The sequence below is a fragment of the Artemia franciscana genome, chromosome 10 (assembly GCF_032884065.1).
Source record: "Artemia franciscana chromosome 10, ASM3288406v1, whole genome shotgun sequence".
Lineage (NCBI taxonomy): Eukaryota > Metazoa > Arthropoda > Branchiopoda > Anostraca > Artemiidae > Artemia > Artemia franciscana.
The window spans coordinates 7,421,116-7,440,703 of NC_088872.1; the positions used below are offsets into that span (position 1 = coordinate 7,421,116).

The 19,588-nt window shown below is 35.3% G+C and overlaps 1 protein-coding gene across 1 annotated transcript in view; it reads right to left on the reverse strand.

The window, feature by feature from the left end:
- Positions 1 to 7,269: 7,269 nt before the first annotated feature.
- LOC136031730 (vesicular glutamate transporter 1-like) overlaps positions 7,270 to 19,588 on the reverse strand; it is a gene marked incomplete at its 5' end in the record, with an annotated part of 404,579 nt that continues 392,260 nt past the window's right edge. The window contains 4 exon segments of the mRNA XM_065711437.1: positions 7,270 to 8,602; positions 13,420 to 13,587; positions 17,538 to 17,665; positions 19,320 to 19,563. Of these exon segments, the coding sequence (XP_065567509.1) occupies positions 8,324 to 8,602; positions 13,420 to 13,587; positions 17,538 to 17,665; positions 19,320 to 19,563 (819 nt within the window).

The following is a 19,588-nucleotide window of genomic DNA, read 5'->3' on the forward strand; positions in this document are numbered from 1 at the left end:
CATTTTATTTACAGGTGCCAAGACATCAATTTGGTTTCAAATATGATGTTTTCTAAAGAACATAGAGCTGGATTGCGCTCAAGACTCATCTTCAAATGCGAATCATGTCATGAGGAAGCCACAATTCACACAGAAAAACCCCTTGCTCCTAGAAGGCTTAAAAAAAAGACTCAACGAAAACCGTAGTCAAAAAACGGAAAAGGACTGATTTTGATAGTGTGAATACTATCAGAAAGAAACACAAAACAGAAACAGGAACAGTAAGTGTCAACAAAGAGGCAGTGGTTGGTGCAATAAATGGTGGAATGACTCACGCCCAGGTTCAAGAACTTTTCTCTACCATTGGAATAAATACCCCGTCTCAAAAAGTCTTTACGAAATTTGAGAAAGAAATTTGCGTAGAATTGGAAAAAGTTCTCTATGACTATCTTATCGAAAATGGGAAAACCGAGCGAAGGATGGCACTGGAAGCAGGTGAGAAAATTCACCCAAATGGAGCTGTAGAGACATGTGTTATAGTTGATGGAAGCTGGTGTACACGAAGTTATGGGAATAGATATCGTGCACTCTCAGGCTGTGGAGTGGTGATAGGTTTCTATTCGAAGAAACTCTTAAATCTAGAAATTAGGAACAAATATTGCTGTACTTGCGTGAAATACAGGCATCAAGTAAATAGATCTGTTCCTGAACATACATGTTTTATGAACTGGCAGGGGCCCAGTACAGGTATGGAGTCAGATATATTAGTTGACGCATTCCGAATAGCAACATCCATGCACAATCTAAGATATACTCGATTTGTTGCCGACGGCGATTCAAGTACCCATTCTGAAATTATAGCAAGGGTACCATATGGCAAAAATGTAGAAAAAATTGAGTGTGCTAATCATGCGTGCAAATGCTTGAAAAACAGACTATATAAGAAGCAGCATGAAAATGCCGAATGCAGAAGATTTCTTAGTGCCGCAATAATAAAGAAAATGTGTGATTTTGCCAGAAATGCAATTGTATGTGCCACCACAAAGAAGAAAAGCGTGAAGGATCTCATCAGTGCGCTGAAGGCAATTCCTCTACATTTTTTCCGTCGCGACCATAGATTTTGTCCTACACGCTGCTCGTTCTCCGGGAAAGTTCTACAGGTCAATCCTGAAGACACCCCTAGCAACACCTTTCTCAGCCATGTGTATTCAGCCTTTGATACGCTGACCAGAAGGGCTCGTCTACTGATAGGAAACCACACGAGCAACCTGGCAGAATATTTTATGAGCATAGTTGCAAGGCTTATAGGTGGCAAATACATCATGGTTAGCCAAAGTGCGCGATATACCACCCGTGTTAAAGCAGCAGGAATCCGATTTACGAAAGGTCACTCAGCTCGCCTTGAAATATTTCGAAGAACTGTAGGATCTACACCAAGTAGGCAGTTGAAAAAACTTGCACAACAGCGGGCCATGACTACTGCTCGACGTAAAAAACTGTCTGCTAAAAAGCGCCTTTTCACTAATGCTTCCACAAAACTCCCTTCAAAAGAAATCAGGGAGCCAACCGGAGCAGACAAAAACTACGGCTCGAACGCAACTGCTCCGGATTTTGATTGCAGTGCGCTCGAAATTGCAAAAACAGATTTTTTGACTCGTCTCCAATGTACTGCAACAGATATCCTCAGTATCGAAAAAGCCACTAGGCTTCAGAGAAATTCTATCGATAATAGCTGGATAGAATACAGAAAAAACAGAATTACAGCTTCCGTAGCTGGTGCTGTTTGTAAAAGGCTGTTGAAGACTGTGGGCTCATTAGTTCGGCAGCTGCTGTATCCCAGAAACCGCCAAACAAAGGCAATGGAGCATGGTCAGATGTATGAGCCTGTAGCTATTGCAGCTTTTGCAAAGAAAATGGGTTGCATTGTGAACTCTGCTGGGCTTTTCATTCACAAGGAATATGGGTTTCTAGGGGCCAGTCCGGACGGGATAGCAATTTTTCCTTCGGGTGAGAAGGCTCTTTTGGAGGTGAAGTGCCCTTTGACAGCAAAAGGGCTTACATTGGAAGAGTGGTTAGCGCTTAAAAAAAATACATGTCTAGAAAAGAAAGTTAATAGTGAAATAAAGCTGAAAAGAACACATGACTACTATTACCAAATTCAAATGCAATTGGAATGTTGTGACATTGATTTTGTATACTTTGTAATATTTTTAGGGGAAGAGGAATTATATTATGAAAAGATTGGTCGTGACCGTGAATTCTGGTCTAACAAAATGCGGCCAAATCTAAAAAAAGTTTATTTTGAGGCACTGTTACCCGAAATTGTCGACGGAAGGTTGCCAAGAAGTATGGAGATACGAGAACCGTTTATATAAATCCAACTGTGCTAGGTATGGGTAGTTATCATGTGTCATTACAGTCTTATCCGAATACAAATTCAGATTTACAAATACTCAAGCAACAATCGAACTTTAGAATATTTTTTAATGAACCCGTATGGATAAGCTAAATAAAAAGAACAGAAATCACTAAAAAGTTTTTTTTAACTGAAAGTAAGGAGCGACATTAAAACTTAAACGAACAGAAATCACTTCGTATATGAAAGGGACTGCTCCCTCCTCAACGCCCCGCTCTTTACGCTAATGTTTTTTACTGTTTTAAAAAGTAGAATTGAGGGAAAAAGAGTAAAACTTCAGCGTAAAGAGCGGGGCGCTGAGGAGGGAGCAGCCCCTTTCACATACGAAGTAATTTATATTCGTTTTAAGTTTTAATGTTGCTCCTTGCTTCCAGTTAAAAACATGTCTTTTTTTCATTTAATATCTGAACGTTTTTGAACTAATGCATGTTTTGATTTTGGCTCTCCACAGATGAATAATTAAAACGAAATTTCATATTTATATGGCTTTCTCATAATTTTGATAGAATCACTTTGAGAAAAAAGGAGCAGGGGAGGAGGCTTAGTTGCCCTCCAATGTTTTGGTTACTTAAAAAGGCAACTAGAACTTTTAATATTTTACGAACGTTTTTGCTAGTAAAAGATCTACGTAACTTACGAGTTAGCTTACGTAACGAACTTCTGTATTCTGTTAGTGTTAAATTTTAATGCTGCTCCTTACTTTCAGTTGAAAAAACTGTTTCATATTTATCTTTGTATTGTTCTATTTTGAAATAAGGCTAGAAAATCCTGCGCTCCCTTCATGGAAATTTTCTTCCCCATGACAAATTCCTCCATGGAAAGTTCCCCCAACATAACCCCCTGTTCTCAACCCCCCCCAACCAAAAATCCTCCTGAAAACGTCTGTACATTTCCCAATAACCATTACTATATAAACACTGATCAAAGTTTGTAACTTGTAGCCCCTTCCACGGGGATTCTGGTGGAATAAGTCGTCCCCAAAGACACAGTTATAAGGTTTTTCGACTATGCTGAATAAAATGGCTATCTCACAATTTTAATCGGGTGACTGTGGGAAAATAATTAGCGTGGGAGGAGGCCTAGGTGCCCTCCAATTTTTTAGATCACTTAAAAAGGGTACTATATACTACATTTTTTATATATAATTCACTTGTATATAACTTCATTTCCGTTGGAATGAGCCCGCTCGCAACATTCTATGACAACTGGTTCGATATAATCACCCCTGGAAAAAAAAAATCCATGTTTTTGCTGATAGAAGCTTAACACTTCCACGGTAGCCCTGATAGGCTGATTCGGATGGGTGTAATTTTGGTTTTATTACTTTTATCGGGTGTTTCCCTCTATTTTCTAAAATAAGGCAATTTTTCTTAGACTCGTAATTTTAGATAGGTATCTCATATATTTAAAGTCAGCATTAAAATGCGATTTTGTTCATGTAGCTATTGGCATCAAAAATCCGTTTTTTAGAGTTTTGGTTACTATTGAGCCGGGTCGCTCCTTAGTACAGTTCGTTACCACGAACTTTTTGATAAAATGAAATAAATTTGTCACTTCGCTGCGAGCAATTATTTAAATTATATTTTTCTAAATAGGTCTGCATGAAGTAAAAACCCGAAAATATGTGCTTTTTATTTGTAATTTCCACAATTTTATACCGCGTCTCCTGGCAAATAATGATGACCAGACCACAGGCACACACGCAGGCGAGGGATTCACCCACCTTGAATTTGTATAATGCTTAATTTGTCAGCGAAATGTTTAATTTTCCTGTGTTTTCCTGGTATTTGTTTCGTAAGAGCTGAACCCCCCTCCTCCAAAAAAAAATCTCGAATAATAATTTCTCTAATTTTCTCCTCGAATAATAGTTCTTTTCCAAATAAATATTCCTATTTACTTGTCGAATTACGAAGAATGAATATACAGTAGTCGTAATTTTCAGTGAGAAACCCCTTGAGTTTAATGACGGCAGTGAAATCTGATAACCTTGAGTATTTGTGTGATATGCCGCGATTGAAAAAGAACTAACAGGCAGTATAATTTTTGGTCGAGCGTCCGGCCTTAAGATATTCCTAACTGCAGATTTCGTTGTCAATCCTTAGCATCTGTGAATCATTGTGTTGATTGTTGCCGCTTGTATCCTAACCACACATCCTGTTTTGTTTCATTTCCGTTCATCATTATCGTCATTATCCTAAGTTTTCAGTAATAGGTAGGCATAGCAGTAATTTCAATTGAGTTAAGATATTCCTAACCTCAGCTTTTGTTGTCCATCACTAGCGTCTGTGAATTGTTTTGTTGATTGTTGCCGCTTGTCTCCTAACCACAGATTCTCTTATGCTACTTTTCCGTTCATTAATATCTAAGTAATGTTTCCACCACATTTCTATAGCTGTTAGGGATTCATCCATACTCTCTTATAATTTTGCATGATGTCATATATATAAAAAAAACCTCTGGTCCAGCTTTTCCTCAGTAGTTATATTTTTGCTTTAAATATGTTGCTAAATGACTCAGTAACAATCAGCCATGATCCATTGTATATATCTTCTGAAATGTCTTAAACTAAATTTAGCAACATATATGTTAAGGGGATTTAGCTCGGGTTATTTGAGTCCTCGCTAGTTTAGCGGGTGGTAGACGGTGCGGATCCACCTTCCCACTTCTTTTTATAGTTACTTTTCCAAGACTTAAATGTCTGTGACGGAAAAATCACATTTTTGCAAGAACAGACAGTTTTAGAAGCAAAAAAGATATACAGTTATATAAAAGATTTGCTAGAAAACTTTACTTGAACATGAAGTTCATCCAAGAAAAGCCATGTTAAAACTCGTGGTATATATATGCTTATATTTTTTTTAATGAGTGTTTCAAATCAACATTCTATTTTGCTTATTTTCTACATTTTTTCTATTTTGAGCCCTGAAGAGAGTTCAAAGGGTAGGCCTATGCTGATACAGTCTCAGTTGTAATTAGCCATATACCATTCCATATATCCTCTGAATTGTCTCAAAACAAATTTAGCAACATATTTATTAAATGGGTGTAGCTCAGTGGTCTGAGTCCCCGCAGTGGTTTGAGTCAGCGTGTGGTAGACAGTTCAATTTCGACCGCCCCATCTTTTTTTAAAATACTTTTCACAAATTTAAATGTCTGTGACGGAAAATTCGCATTGTTGCAACAACAGATAGTTTTTAAAACAATAAAAGATTTGAAGTGTTACAACAGATTTGCTAAAAAATCATACCTGAAGATGAAGTTTACAAGACTAAATTTGATGAAACTTATATATTTAAAATCAGCATGAAAATCTGATTCTTTTGATGTATATTTTAGCATCAAAAATCTGTTTTTTAGAGTTTCGTTTACTATTGAGCCGGGTCGCTCCTTACTACAGTTCGTTACCACGAACTGTTTGAAAAGTTAATAGCAATGTTAAAACTCAAGGTATTTAGAGGTTTATTTTTTTCACAAATGTTCACATCATTTCACGTCAAAATTTTATTTTTATTATTTTCAACGTTTTTCTCCCTTGTTGGGCAACCGTTTAGGAAACAATGAAAACCAGGTCGTCCCTGAATGGGACGAAAAGATGTTGTAAGGAAAGATTTAAGAGGAACTGGAATGAGGGTGTAAAGTGGGAACCCTTTAAATAGCTTGGGAAGAGCGATGAGCATGCATGGCTGTTCTGGGCTCAAGTGGCTTAGGACTGCAGGGAATTTTTAGCAGTAGCTATTTTTATGGGAGGCAATAGCGATAATTCACGGTAATATAAGGAGTGGGCAATATATCCTCTGAAGTATTTAACCTAAATGACACATTTTCCGTATTAGTCTTCAGTTTTCAGTAATAGGTTGGCATAGCACTAATTTCAACTGAGTTAAGATATTCCTAACCTCAGATTTTGTTGTCCATCACTAGCGTCTATGAATTATTTCGTTGCTTATTGCCGCTTGTCTCCTAACCACAGATTCTCTTATGCTACATTTCCGTTCATTATTATCTAAGAAATGTTTCCACCACATTTTCTATAGCTGCTCGGATTCATTCACACTCGTCTATAATTTTGTATGACGTCACAGATAAAAGAAAATCTTCTTGTCCAGCTTTTCCTCAGTAGTTATAGTTTTGCTTCATTTACGTTGTTACATGACTCAGTAACAATTAGCCATGTTCTACTGCATATATCCTCTGAAATATTTTTAACTGAATTTTCCAACTTAGTTGCTAAGGGGTGGTAGCTCTGTGTCCCAATTCTTCGTTGCATTAGTTAGTGGTAGACGGCTCGATTCTACCTGCCTCGTCTTTTTTTATACTTATTTTTTTACAGCTTTAAATGTCTTGACGGAACCTTCTTTGCAATTGGTGCTACTGATGGCAGACACACACCATTCGTTTAAAAACAAGAGTTTGTTTATATAACCAAAACATTTAGTTCTTAAATTGTGTTCTTAAATTGTAGTGGGAAGACTAAATAGTGAGGAAATGAGTAAACCATAAAAAAACAAAAACAGAAGTAAAAACGGCCTACGTTTCTAGGGAGGGGGACTGTAAACCAGATATGTTTGATAATTAGATTAAGTGATTCCCAAAAAATTAAAAAGTTAGGGGCTTAGGGTGGCTCATGCACGGGCTAATGACAAAAGTCTCCCCTCCAATTGTTCCCAAAGAAATGCTAGATTATTTGTCTTGAATAAAAAAATAACTGCTAGTTTAGCTTATATCTCATTTTGAACTAAATAACGTCTCACCAAAATTTTAATTATTAACATTCACAAAATTTCTATTCGTTGCTTTTTCAAAGTCACTTCCAGCTTAACTATTCCCCCTCCAAATGCCTAGAAGCGGTGTCAATACACAACACTAGAGGCAGATACAAGATGTAATTTTTAATCTCAAGAGGGAAAACATTTGCCGTTTCGCAGTATTTTCAGTAAAAATACAAAAAGTACTTCGTCCATAAAGACAGCCCCCCCCAGAAAAAACAGATTTTTGTTTAAAATTGAACAGGGCAAAGAATCTGGGGGTCACTCTCCTCATAAACTTATGTAATGGATGCTTGAATATAGCCTTCTTTAGTTACAAAATTGACACATTTTGACAGTTTCCGCTGTATTTTTTTCTAATTAGCCTTTTTCTCACTAAGAACCATTTGCTTGGGGAGATGTTCACCCTGAAGTGGCGTTATTAGTCACAGTTTTGATTAGAAAAACTCGTGAAATGTCCACCCTGATGCCACTATGATCCCTCGAAAGCAGGATCGGGACACGGACGATCGGGGACACGGACGGAGAAAAGAACTTATTACGGAGCGGAGACCCCAAACCATCTCAGAGCACCAGAAAAACTCCAGCCTTTTATATCCAATCTATCCTCGTCAGGGCATTCGTCAAAACATCTTTCATTCCATTTAAACAAAAAACAAAAACAAAAAACGCCAGGAGTAATGGTTATAAAGATTCTTACTTTCTCCTAATTAGAAACACAGTCAGAAAAATAAATACCTGCCAAATAGAAGTAGTAACCCGCAATGGGATGACAACTCTAGCTTTAATATCTTGGGAAATTAAAAAAAAAAGATTCAATGTTGTCTCTTTCTAAGGTATTTATTTCTCTAATTGTTCTTGAGGAGAGAGTGAGAATGCTTAATACCCTCCAAGACTTGGAAAAATTCCCTTTTTCGTATCTGTACTAGAAAAAAAAATGTTGAAAACCTTTCCCTATTGCACTTTGTCAATTGTTGCCCATTTATTACTTATCAGGATAAGGGCCTATGCAATATATTTTTTGAAGGACTTAATTTTAATCATAGTCATCAATATAACACACCATTCCAAAGAACATTCGAAACAATTCTTATAATTTCGCAAATAGTATAAACAATTAAATAACGGTAAAAGCAAACAAAATACAGACGACTATTATTATTTATTGCCTAAAAGGGTTGGTTGACGTATTTACTGCCTCTGTACTAGTATAAGGAGGAGGTGGGGCCGAATAAGGAGGCTCACTTGGGTAGCTTCTAGTATCATAGTTTTGAGCATTGTAAGGATTATTAGATTGCTGTACAAAGTTAGCTTGGTTGTTGAAATCAGGTGCCTGGTCCCACTGTTGAGACGCCCATGTAAGAGGATCTGTCTTTGGATCGGGTTCAACTGAGCCATAGCTGAGATACTTTCCATTTGAAAAATCATTCGTGATTGTGTCCTGCAAAAAAACATCGAAAGTCAAGGTAATAATGATTCTTTCTTATATTAATGAAAGTCACTTGTAAAGAATTCTGGAGAGACCCGCCCACTTCTCCCTCAAATATCCAATAGCACATAATCATCTACATATAAAGAAAGCCGTCGACTTGTCTGTAACAGTCTATCTATATATATAAAAATAAGTTGTCTCTGTGTGTGTGTGTGTGTGTGTGTGTGTGTGTGTGTGTGTGTGTGTGTGTCGAGTGACGTCATGTTTGTGTATCGACTGACGTCATTATAAGGATTGAGGTGTATGCTTCATGAATTTGTTTGTTGACAGACGTCATGTTTGTCAACTGATGAAATTACATACCGGGACACAAATGACGACCGGGACACAGGGAATATAAATGACGACCGGGAACCTCAAAGAGTAATTACAGACTGGGACACCCGGACACAAATCACGAGCGGGACACAGGGAATATAAATGGCGACCGGGACACAGGGACACAACTACAACGGGGACGCCGGGGGCACAGGCGGGATATATAAATGACGACCGGGACACAGGGATTGTTCGAATAGAAATTACAGACAGGGAAACTGGGACACAAATGACGACCGGGACACCGGGACACAGGGAATATAAATGACGATCGGGACACTCAAAGAGAAATTACAAACTGGGACACCAGGACACAAATGACGACCGGGACACAGGGAATATAAATGACGACCGGGACACAGGGATACATCATTAGAATAATGAGGCATAGATCTGAATACGGATTGTTTTTCCCATGGACAATTATATGTTGCATGTTCAAGAGTCAGTAAACCTGACAATCTATTTATATGCACAGACAATGGGACAGCGAAGAATGTTGTATATTCGCATGTTTTACGTAGTTCAAAACATATATATATATATATATATATATATATATATATATATATATATATATATATATATATATATATATATATATATATATATATATATATATATATATATATATATATACATATATATTTATATATATATATATATATATATATATATATATATATATATATATATATATATATATATATATATATATATATATATATATATAGTTTGGTTCTTTCTCTCAACTCTTCTTTTCAAAACAGTAAAAAAATTTAGCGTAAAGAGCGGGGCGTTGATGAGGAAGAAGCCCCTTTCATATACGAAGTAATTTCTGTTCGTTTTAAGTTTTAATGTCGCTCCTTACTTTCAGTTAAAAAAACTTGTTTTTTCTTATTTAATTTCGGAACGTTTTTGAATCAATGCATGTTTTGATTTTGGCTCTCCACATAGAAATAATTAGAACGAAATTTGTATATTTTTTTTTTGGCTAAATGGCTTTCTCATAATTTTTATCGAATGCTTTTGAGAAAAAAAGAGCGGGGGAGGAAGCCTAGTTGCCCTCCGATTTTCGGTTAATTAAAAAGGCAACTAGAACTTTTAATTTTTTACGAATCTTTTTATTAGTAAAAGATTTAAGTAACTTTGAAATTAGCTTACGTAAAGAACTTTTGTATTCTCATGTTTTTATTACATATATGAGGGGTTTCGCCCCCTCGTCAGTACCTCGCTCTTTACACTAAAGCTTAAATTTTGTCCCAATTCATTAAGAATGACCCCGGAATCACAAAAGCCGTAGAATAAATAGTTGAAATAACTAAAAAATACTTTAGCGTAAAGAGCGAGGTATTAGGAGGAGGTAAGCCCCTCATATGGGTAATAATTTCTGCTCGTTTTAAGTATTAATGCTGCTCCTTACTTACAGCTGAAAAAAAACTTTTTCATATTTATTTTTTCATTGTTTTTTTAAGTAATGCTAGTGAATCCTGCGCTCTCTTCATGGAAATTTTCTTCCCCCTTGACAAATTCCTCGATGGAAAGTTACCCCAGAATATGCCCCTCTTCTCAACCCCTCCCCAAGCAAAAAATCCTCCTGAAAACGCCTGTACACATCCCAATAACCTTTGCTATATGTAAGCACTGGTCAAAGTTTGTAACTTGTAGCCCCTCCCACGGGGACTCTGGGGGAGTAAGTCGTCCCTAAAGACATAGATATAAGGTTTTTCCACTACGCTTAATAAAATGGCTATCTCAGAATTTTGATCCGTTAGCTTTGGGAAAACAATTAGCTTGGGAGGGGGCCTAGGTGCCCTCCAATTGTTTTTGTCACTTAAAAAGGGCACTAGAACTTTTCATTTCCGTTAGAATGAGTCCTCTTGCAACATTCTTGGACCACTTGGTCGATACGATCACCCCTGGGGGAAAAAAACAAATAAACACGCATCCGTTATCTGCCTTCTGGCAAAAAAAAAACAACAAAATTCCACATTTTTGTACACAGGAGCTTGAAACTTCTACAGTAGCGTTCTCTGATACGCTGTATCTGATTGTGTGATTTTCGTTAAGATTCTATGCTTAGGGGTTGTTTTCCCCTATTTTTTAAAATAACGCAAATTTGCTCAGGCTTGTATCTTTTGATGGGTAAGACTAAACTTGATGACACTTATATATTTAAAATCAACATTAAAACACAATTCTTTTGATGTAGCTATTGCTATCAAAATTCCATTTTTTGGAGTTTTGGTTACTATTGAGCCGGGTCGCTCCTTATTACAGTTCGTTACCACGAACTGTTTGATATTTTTTAAATTAAACAAGAATTGACTTATTATACTAGATTGAAATGAAACATACAAATATATATATATATATATATATATATATATATATATATATATATATATATATATATATATATATATATATATATATATATATATATATATATATATATATATATATATATATACCATAAGAAAAAAAATATTATAAGAAAATTAACCTACAAATTTATTTAAAAAATTTTTAGGTTTATAATACTCTCGGAATGCTTCAGAACGAAATGCGAACTTTTCATTTATCATGATCTTACGCTCGGATAGCATTGAAGATTACCAGAAAAAAAAGGTCAGATAACACTGAAACACTTTTACGCATTGTTTCAGGAACTTCAATGTCTTAAGAGTAAGAAACAAAGAGACGGAAAAATACGAAGGACTCGATTAATGTTAGCTTTTTATTGCCATTTCAAATTTTTAAGACTTAGATAAAGAGAAATAAGGCAACATGTCAAACAATCCCTGGTAACGAACTGTAAGTGAGGAGCGACCCGGCTCAAGAGTAACCGAAACTCTAAAAAACGAAATTTTGATGCCAATAGATACATCAAAAGGCTACGTGGAAGGATTCTTACAGGGAGGAATTTGTCATGGGAGAAGACAATTTTCCATGAAAGGTGTGCGGGATCTCCCAGCATTAAAAAAAAAACAATCTGAAATTAAATAAAAAGAGTTTTTTCAACTGAAAATAAGGAGCAACATTAAAACTTAAAACGAACAGAAATTATTACATATATGATGGCCTTTGCCCCATAGTCAGTACCTCGCTTATTATGCTAAAGTTTTCTTTAGTACTTTCAAAAACGCCATTTATTATTATTAAACGGGCTTTGTGATTCAGGGGTTAGTCTTAAAGAATTGGAACCAAATACAAACTTTAGCGTAAAGAGCGAAGTATTGACGAGGGGGTGAACCTCCTCATATACGTAATAATTTCTGTTCGTTTTAAGTTCTAATGTTGCTCCTTACTTTCAATTGGAAAAAAACTTGTATTTTTTTTAATTTAATTTCTTTGACAAGCTCCATTCTGGCCAGAATTTACAATCTTTGACCGGATTTATTATGATTGAATTATAATATCAACCATAATGTAATGTAAGTAGGTAACGTAAACCATAATCCGTTGAAAGCCTAGCAGTTACGCATACAACTCTTACAAATTACTACCCACGACGCGACTGACGCCTGTACGATACGACTTTGACGAAAATCAAAGGATTTGACTATTGGAGCACCAAATTCCTTCGAAAAGGATACTTTCTGTTCGTTTTAACTTTTAATGTCACTCATTGCATTCATTTGAAGAACTATCTTTTTATCTGTTAAATTTCTGTTTGTCTTTAGTTTTAGGAAAATCCCAAATTTGAGTGGAGTTTTCCATGCCCATCCATCCCTACCATCCCTACGGAATCACCATCCCTACAGGATATACATCATCCTGAATGTCTCTGGTTAAATGTTTTTGAGCATGGGAATTTTAATTATGCACTTTTTATTTAGATGTTTTACCGTTTCTGAGGGTTTTCTAGCTATTTTCCGAAATTACTATAGATCTATCTTCGTCTTTATTTCTACTTTCAGGATAAACATGGATAAGGGCTATCGTTCATGAAGTAGTGTCAAATGAAAAATATGTTACAATAAAATTTTTATTTTAAAACACGATTTATAGTGTTCTGATTTTAGTGTTTCGTATCAACAAAGTCAGTCTTCAGTCTACGCAGACGTACTGACTGAAGTTAATTCATTTCATCGTCACACAGAAATAACTCTAAATTTTGTCCATTTAATGACTAGAGACTGCATTGATTAGAAATAGATTACCGTCCCTCAAAATTGTAGGATTCTATTATGATTGTTATTTCCCTCAACTGCACCAAATTAGCCTAAGTTATGATGCAATCTATCGCTATTATTACCAATCTGGTAGAAATGAGAAGTATTTTCTGTTGGCCAAAAACAAGAAAAAAACCTTTTATTGACTCCTTACCATTGGTGAACATGACAAAGCAGGTGGAAACGATCACAAGCTTGATTCTAAACGAAAGAAATTTTGAAAAACGACAACCCTGGTTAGTAATATAAGAGCTAAATATAACAGTTTACCTGCTTCTGCAAGCCGTTTTCTTTATTTAGAGGAATTTTGACAGTTTCACCCTCAATACGTTCAGCCCAAGGCTGTAGCTCTCCAGAAGCAAAGATTGCATAGAAAATGACCCCTAAAAAGTGAATCACTCCAGCTATCACGAATACAGTTTGCCATTCTTCCACAGCCTGGAAAACAAATTATTTTCATAAATTTCAAATTATTCAATTATTTTAAAAAATTATTTCAATTCAAATATATTTCCAAATTCATTTGAAAAATATTTTCAAATTTCAAATTATTTTCACAAATTTCATAAGATTGGAAAATCTATAGATGATGCAAAAACCGTTATTTTGTGCACGGAAATGGCCTTTATAACAATTAGCGCTTCATTTCTAATTTAATACAATATGAATTACAACAAATCCTATTTATGCCATTGCTAAAAAAAAAGATTAGATTTAGCTTAAGGAGATGTCATACCTGCTATGGGATTGCTAGACATGTACACAGGCCTTAAAAGGAGAGAGGGGAAAGTGGGGATCCAGGAATGCACGTCTGAAGTGTCAAGTTTTCTACGACCTATTCTATTATTATTAAATTGTATATAGCTTACCTAGTTTTGTTTTTCATTTTGTGCTCCCCCTCACGCTCAGTCACTAATGTCGTAACATATCGTGCAACATGGTAAACTAAGTGCATAAGGATTTTCCTTGACGTTCAATATTTTCTTATAGTATTTATTATCAAGGGTATATCCAGGATTTTCGTTAGGGGGCATACAACAACCTTTAAAACGGATCAAAAGTTTGTTTATATGCATTTTTGGTACGTTTTTATAGGTCGGACCAAAACTTGGAGGTGGAGAAGAAGAGTTAAACCCCGAATACCCATGAATATAGCCTAGTTTATAGTTCATATGATTATAATATTTGTCAAACCGATTAGAAACATTTTAATATTCACTAGATTATAATGAATTGCTATTCACAAAATTTTGAATTTGTGGGAAAATATCTTAAAGCTGATAAAGAAGTTTCGCCTCCTATCTGTAAAGTCCCGATTCATAAACAATGCAGCTTGATAGCTATGTAAACAAGCTGGTAAGGGGTAAGGGGTGTAAAACGTGATGTTGTAAGTATGAAGAAAGCATGAACTACTTTAGATATCATAGATTAGATATTTTGTTTTATTCTTGAGTTGTTTGTTATTAACTTGGATATCATTTGTGAAATAGATATTCAGATCGTATGCTCACGAAACAAAAATATGTATTCGCTTATTTTTTTTCTCTACAATAACTACAAAGACCAGCAAAATTGTTTGTTCATGGACTTTTAGACTTAATTACGAATAAATTTAATTTTGACATAATTTTACTTTGTTTTACTTTGACAGAACTTTAAGCATAACATGATCTAATTAATAGTTATAATTTTGTAGATAAAGGGCCTAGCAGCCTACATTTCCTTTACCGCGTTTCTTGTTAAAAAGGTTTGAAACCCCGGTGTCAACTAATACCCCACTGTCAGACGTAAAGAAAATGTGCAACTCAATTTTTTTTTAGATCAACTAAAGAAAAAATGCTAGTAAATAAATATTCTGCTGTTAGTCATAGGTTAAATTTGAAAGGAAAATAAGGAATAGAAGAGATTTATCTTAGATAGGGCAATTTGGGCTAGAAAACTTGTTTTAACACAATTTTGAGTTAAGAGAAGACTGAACATCAGTTTAATTGCACATGGGCATACGGCAGTTTATGTTTGTAATTTTCGTTGTTTTCAAAACTAATATTCTTTGTTGCTGTGATTAATTTTTATTTTTGAAATGATATTTTTGGATTAATGAGGGTTCCACTAAGAACAAATAGTAGGTATTAGAACTTTATAGCGGAACGTTTTATTCATGGCGGTTTTTTTTTTGGCACTTAGGTTCATAACAGAAAAAATCCTAGCAGCTTACAGAGAACGAATATTGGGAGGACATTTTTTATTTAGTTTTGCTCATGTAAATCAAAGTTTTTGCGTCCTGACATCTATAATTTCTCATATCTTTTTTTGTCTTAAATGGCTCTCTCAAAATTTTCATTGGATGTTGTTGGGGAACTGGCGGGCATGGGAGGGGAGTTGATTGCCCTCCAATCACTTTTGGATATTAGATAATGCACTAGCCCTTTCAACTTTCCATCGAATGAGCTCTTTTTGAAGTTACCACGACAACAAACGGCCTTCTCAAAATTTCTATCAGATGTAATTCGGGAAAACGCGAGATGTGTGTGTGTGTGTGGGGGGGTATCAACCCTCAGATCACTCTGAATCTTAAAAAGGGCAGAATAGCTTCTAATAACCGATCCACCGATCCCCTTCCGAAGTTTATACGATCACCCTTTGATATACACCTTATGTGCCCCTGGGGCATAAATTACAACACTAGTTTTCAAGGCTTTGTGGGTGGGGAGGGGTTGTCATTGTCAAAGACATAATTTTCGGTCCTTTTAATTACGTTGAAGAAAATGGCTATCTCAAAACTTTAATTGGATGTGTCTGGGGAAATGGTGGGCATGGGAGGGGGTTAGTTGCTCTCCAATCACTTTCGACTATTAAAAAGGGCAATGGCCCTTTCAATTTCCAGTCGAATGAGCTATTTTCGAAGTTTTTACGACAACAAATGGTCATCCCAAAATTTCTGTCGGATGCTCTTCGGGAGAATACGAGGTATGTGGGGGGGGATATCCACCCTCCGACAACTCTGAATCTTAAAAAAAGGCACTAGAACTTCTGATTACCAATCCAATGAGCCCATTTCGAAGTTTTTACGATCCTCCTTTTCTATATATACCTTATATACCCCCAGGACATAACTTATCACCCTTGTCCTGAGGGCTGTGGGGGAATTATCCTACTCAAAGACATAGTTTCCAGACCTTTCAATTACGTTGAACGAAATGGCTATATCTAAATTTTGATTGGATGCGTTTGAGGAAATGATGGGCGTGGGAGGGGGATTAGTTGCCCTCCAATCGCTTTTGACTATTGAAAAATGAACTAGCCCTTTCAATTTTCAATCGAATCTGCTCTTTTCAAAGTTTCCATGATAACAAATGGCCATCTCAAAATTTCTATCAGATGCATTTTGGGAAAATATGGGGTGTGTGGGAGGGGGGTTTTCAACCTTCGAATACTCTGAATCTATAAAAGGGCACTAAAAATTCTGATGAGCAAAGTTGAATACGACCACCCTTTCTATGTATACCTTATATTCCCCCAGGGCACAACTTACAACCCTTGGCCTGAGGGCTGCGGGGAGAGGGCATACTCAAAGGCAATATTTCTGGATCTTTCAACTACGTTGAACAAAATGACTCTCTCGAAATTTCGATTGGATGTGTTTGGGGAAATGGTGGGCATGGGAGGGGGGTTATTTGCCTAGCAATTACATTCGACTACTGAAAAGGCCACTAGACTTTTCAATTTTCAATTGAATGAGCTCCTTTCGTAGTTTCTACGACAACTTCTTCAATAGGAAGTGCCCAGGTTAAAACAAAAACAAAGTAATTAAATACTACATTGTGCCCACATCGATCTTTACTTAGGCAACGCTATTGACTATGGTTACTCGTTTTAGTTTTTTTTTTATTTATTCTGTGTTTTATTCTTTTAATTAACAGCATTTTTGCTTGTTCCATGCTTTAATTATTATTTAAGTTTAATTTTGCTCGGTGTAGGTTTTATTGCTTTTTTTTTCTTTGAAAAACTTTTTTTTGGAAACACATTTCTGAACTGAACATAATATAGACAGCGCGGAAGTATCGAAAATGTTTTTTTGTTGAAATAATAAGCACATAGTTGTATTACTGCTTGACTGGCCTTAAAACAATACAATAGCGATTTTTTTAAGGAGACAGTAATTTTTATGTTTAATAATTAGACTTAATAATTCTATACAAATTCAATAGTTATTATCAATTAATATGTTAAAATGAGTGTTATACTTAACTTAATGAATAGTGGATATTCCATAGCTTTTATTTTGATATAATATGTGTCAATTTAGATGCTATTAATTAATATACAATTATTTGAAATATAAATATTCCAAGAAAACAATTCGATTCTTATTATCTAAGTGAACTTACTCCGTGAACCGCAATGTTGTCTGACACTATGGGGCAAAGCATTCCTGAGAGGGTTCCTACACCGTTGGAAATACCCATAAGAATACTGGCATATCTTGGAGCTATGTCCAAATGGTTCACATTGTAGCCTGAAAAAAAGGGGAAATAGAGATAATATAAATAGTCATACGCTTCTGCTTGGAATCAAAGCCATTTATCAAATTAAGTTTAAATTCGAGCTTTAGTTCCGAGTTTATAAATATTAAATGTCGAGTTATAAATACTAAATTTCATTAAATGTCAATTTAAATACTGAATTTATGAATATGAAATACAAATATCGACTTTTAAATATTAATATCACTACATCAAGTTAATAAATATTAAATGTAAATTTAAATACTGAGTTATAAATATTAAATAACATTGAATATCAAGTTGAATATTACATTTATAAATATTAAATATAAATTTAACCATAGAGCTATAAACATTAAATATCATTAAATATCAAGTGAAACACTGGATTTATAAATATTAAATATAAATTTAATTATCGAGTTATAAATTCTAAATATCAATAAATATCTATCTGAATATTATATTTATACATATTAAATGTAAATTTAAATATCGAGTTATAAACAATAAATATCATTAAATATCAAGTTAAAATTTAGTATTTACATCTTGAAAGAGTAGCTTGCAAGATGGCTTGAAAGAAAACCTCAAAGTCAAGAAGATTCCATCTGATAACAATATGAAAACATTTAATGTCCATATAGATCTCTTTGGAGCTGGCCAGACGATAAGCTTAGAGCAGTGTGGGATGAAGAAGGTGCGTGCGTCAGTTGTTCAACCAAAATTTGCCTAGCACTGTAAGGAATTTGCATCATATTCTCACGGAGAGTAAAGGATTTGCCAAGTGGCTGATCATTCGTTGTGTTTTTGTGTAGGTTTGCTTTTTTTTCTTAGATTTCTCGTAGGTTTGTTTCAGATAGTTTTTTTTTTCCTGTTGATAAAGAATTCCGGATGTGAAACCGATATATTCAGACTTCTATTATTTTATGTACAGAATTTTTTCACTGTCTTACTCAAAGATTTATTTGTTAATTATTATTTTCGTTTTTAATAGAAAAGTAACGGTAAAATCACGCCACTTCACACTGCAAGTATAGAATTTTATTTTCAACTAGATGATCAGACACAAACGGAGGAAAGGGGTCCTTCGATCCCCTTTGTGGGGAGCATTAAATAATTCCCAATGTGGCATCATCGTGTACATGAAGATAATTCTCTTGGTCAAAAACCGCAATTTTTTTGGCGTAATGTTTCGGTTTTTACATAAGCAGGTAGACATAAATATTCCCTTTCGAATGAGTCCTTAAACTGGTCTCTATGATGTTTGAGGGCCTCAGTAGCGGTCAAGAAAAAACGAAAAAAAACGTCAGCACTACCCATACAAAAAGTGTTTTGTTGTTTTTCAACACGAGGGACTGTAAGTTTCTCTACGGGGTTTCCGGCAATAGTAATTCCAATGACATACTTTTCTTTTCGATTTCAAGTCATTTCTGAGGTCATTAGGTGACGACCTTTCGTGGTTGTAGCAGTAGCTATAACCTAGTGAGCGATTACTATTAAGAGTAATCAGAACAATTGTTCTCATTCCCAAATCAGCTACAAATAGCATTATTTTCACCAAACAGTTTTTTGAACGCATTTTTTAATTTTTGGTTACTATAGATCGTTGTTCGTTCTCTACTAAGTTGATAACCTTGATTAGTGCTATGACATTTAGTATACCTGATATAGCAAAGCCGCTGAAGCCCACAGCCAAAGTCAAAGCAAAAATTCCACCTGCTGTGCTCCTAGAATAGGCTACGACAAGAAGAAAAACGGCTTCCATCCCGAAACCACCGCAATTAAAGAGTTTTCTAACATTTGTTGTTGATAGAATACCAGAGGTGCGAAGGAAATCTGCAAGTTGGCCTCCAAGGGGGACTACCATCGTCATGAGAAGATGAGGAAGAGCTGATAGAGCTCCTGCCTAAAATCAGAAAAACAGTGTCAAT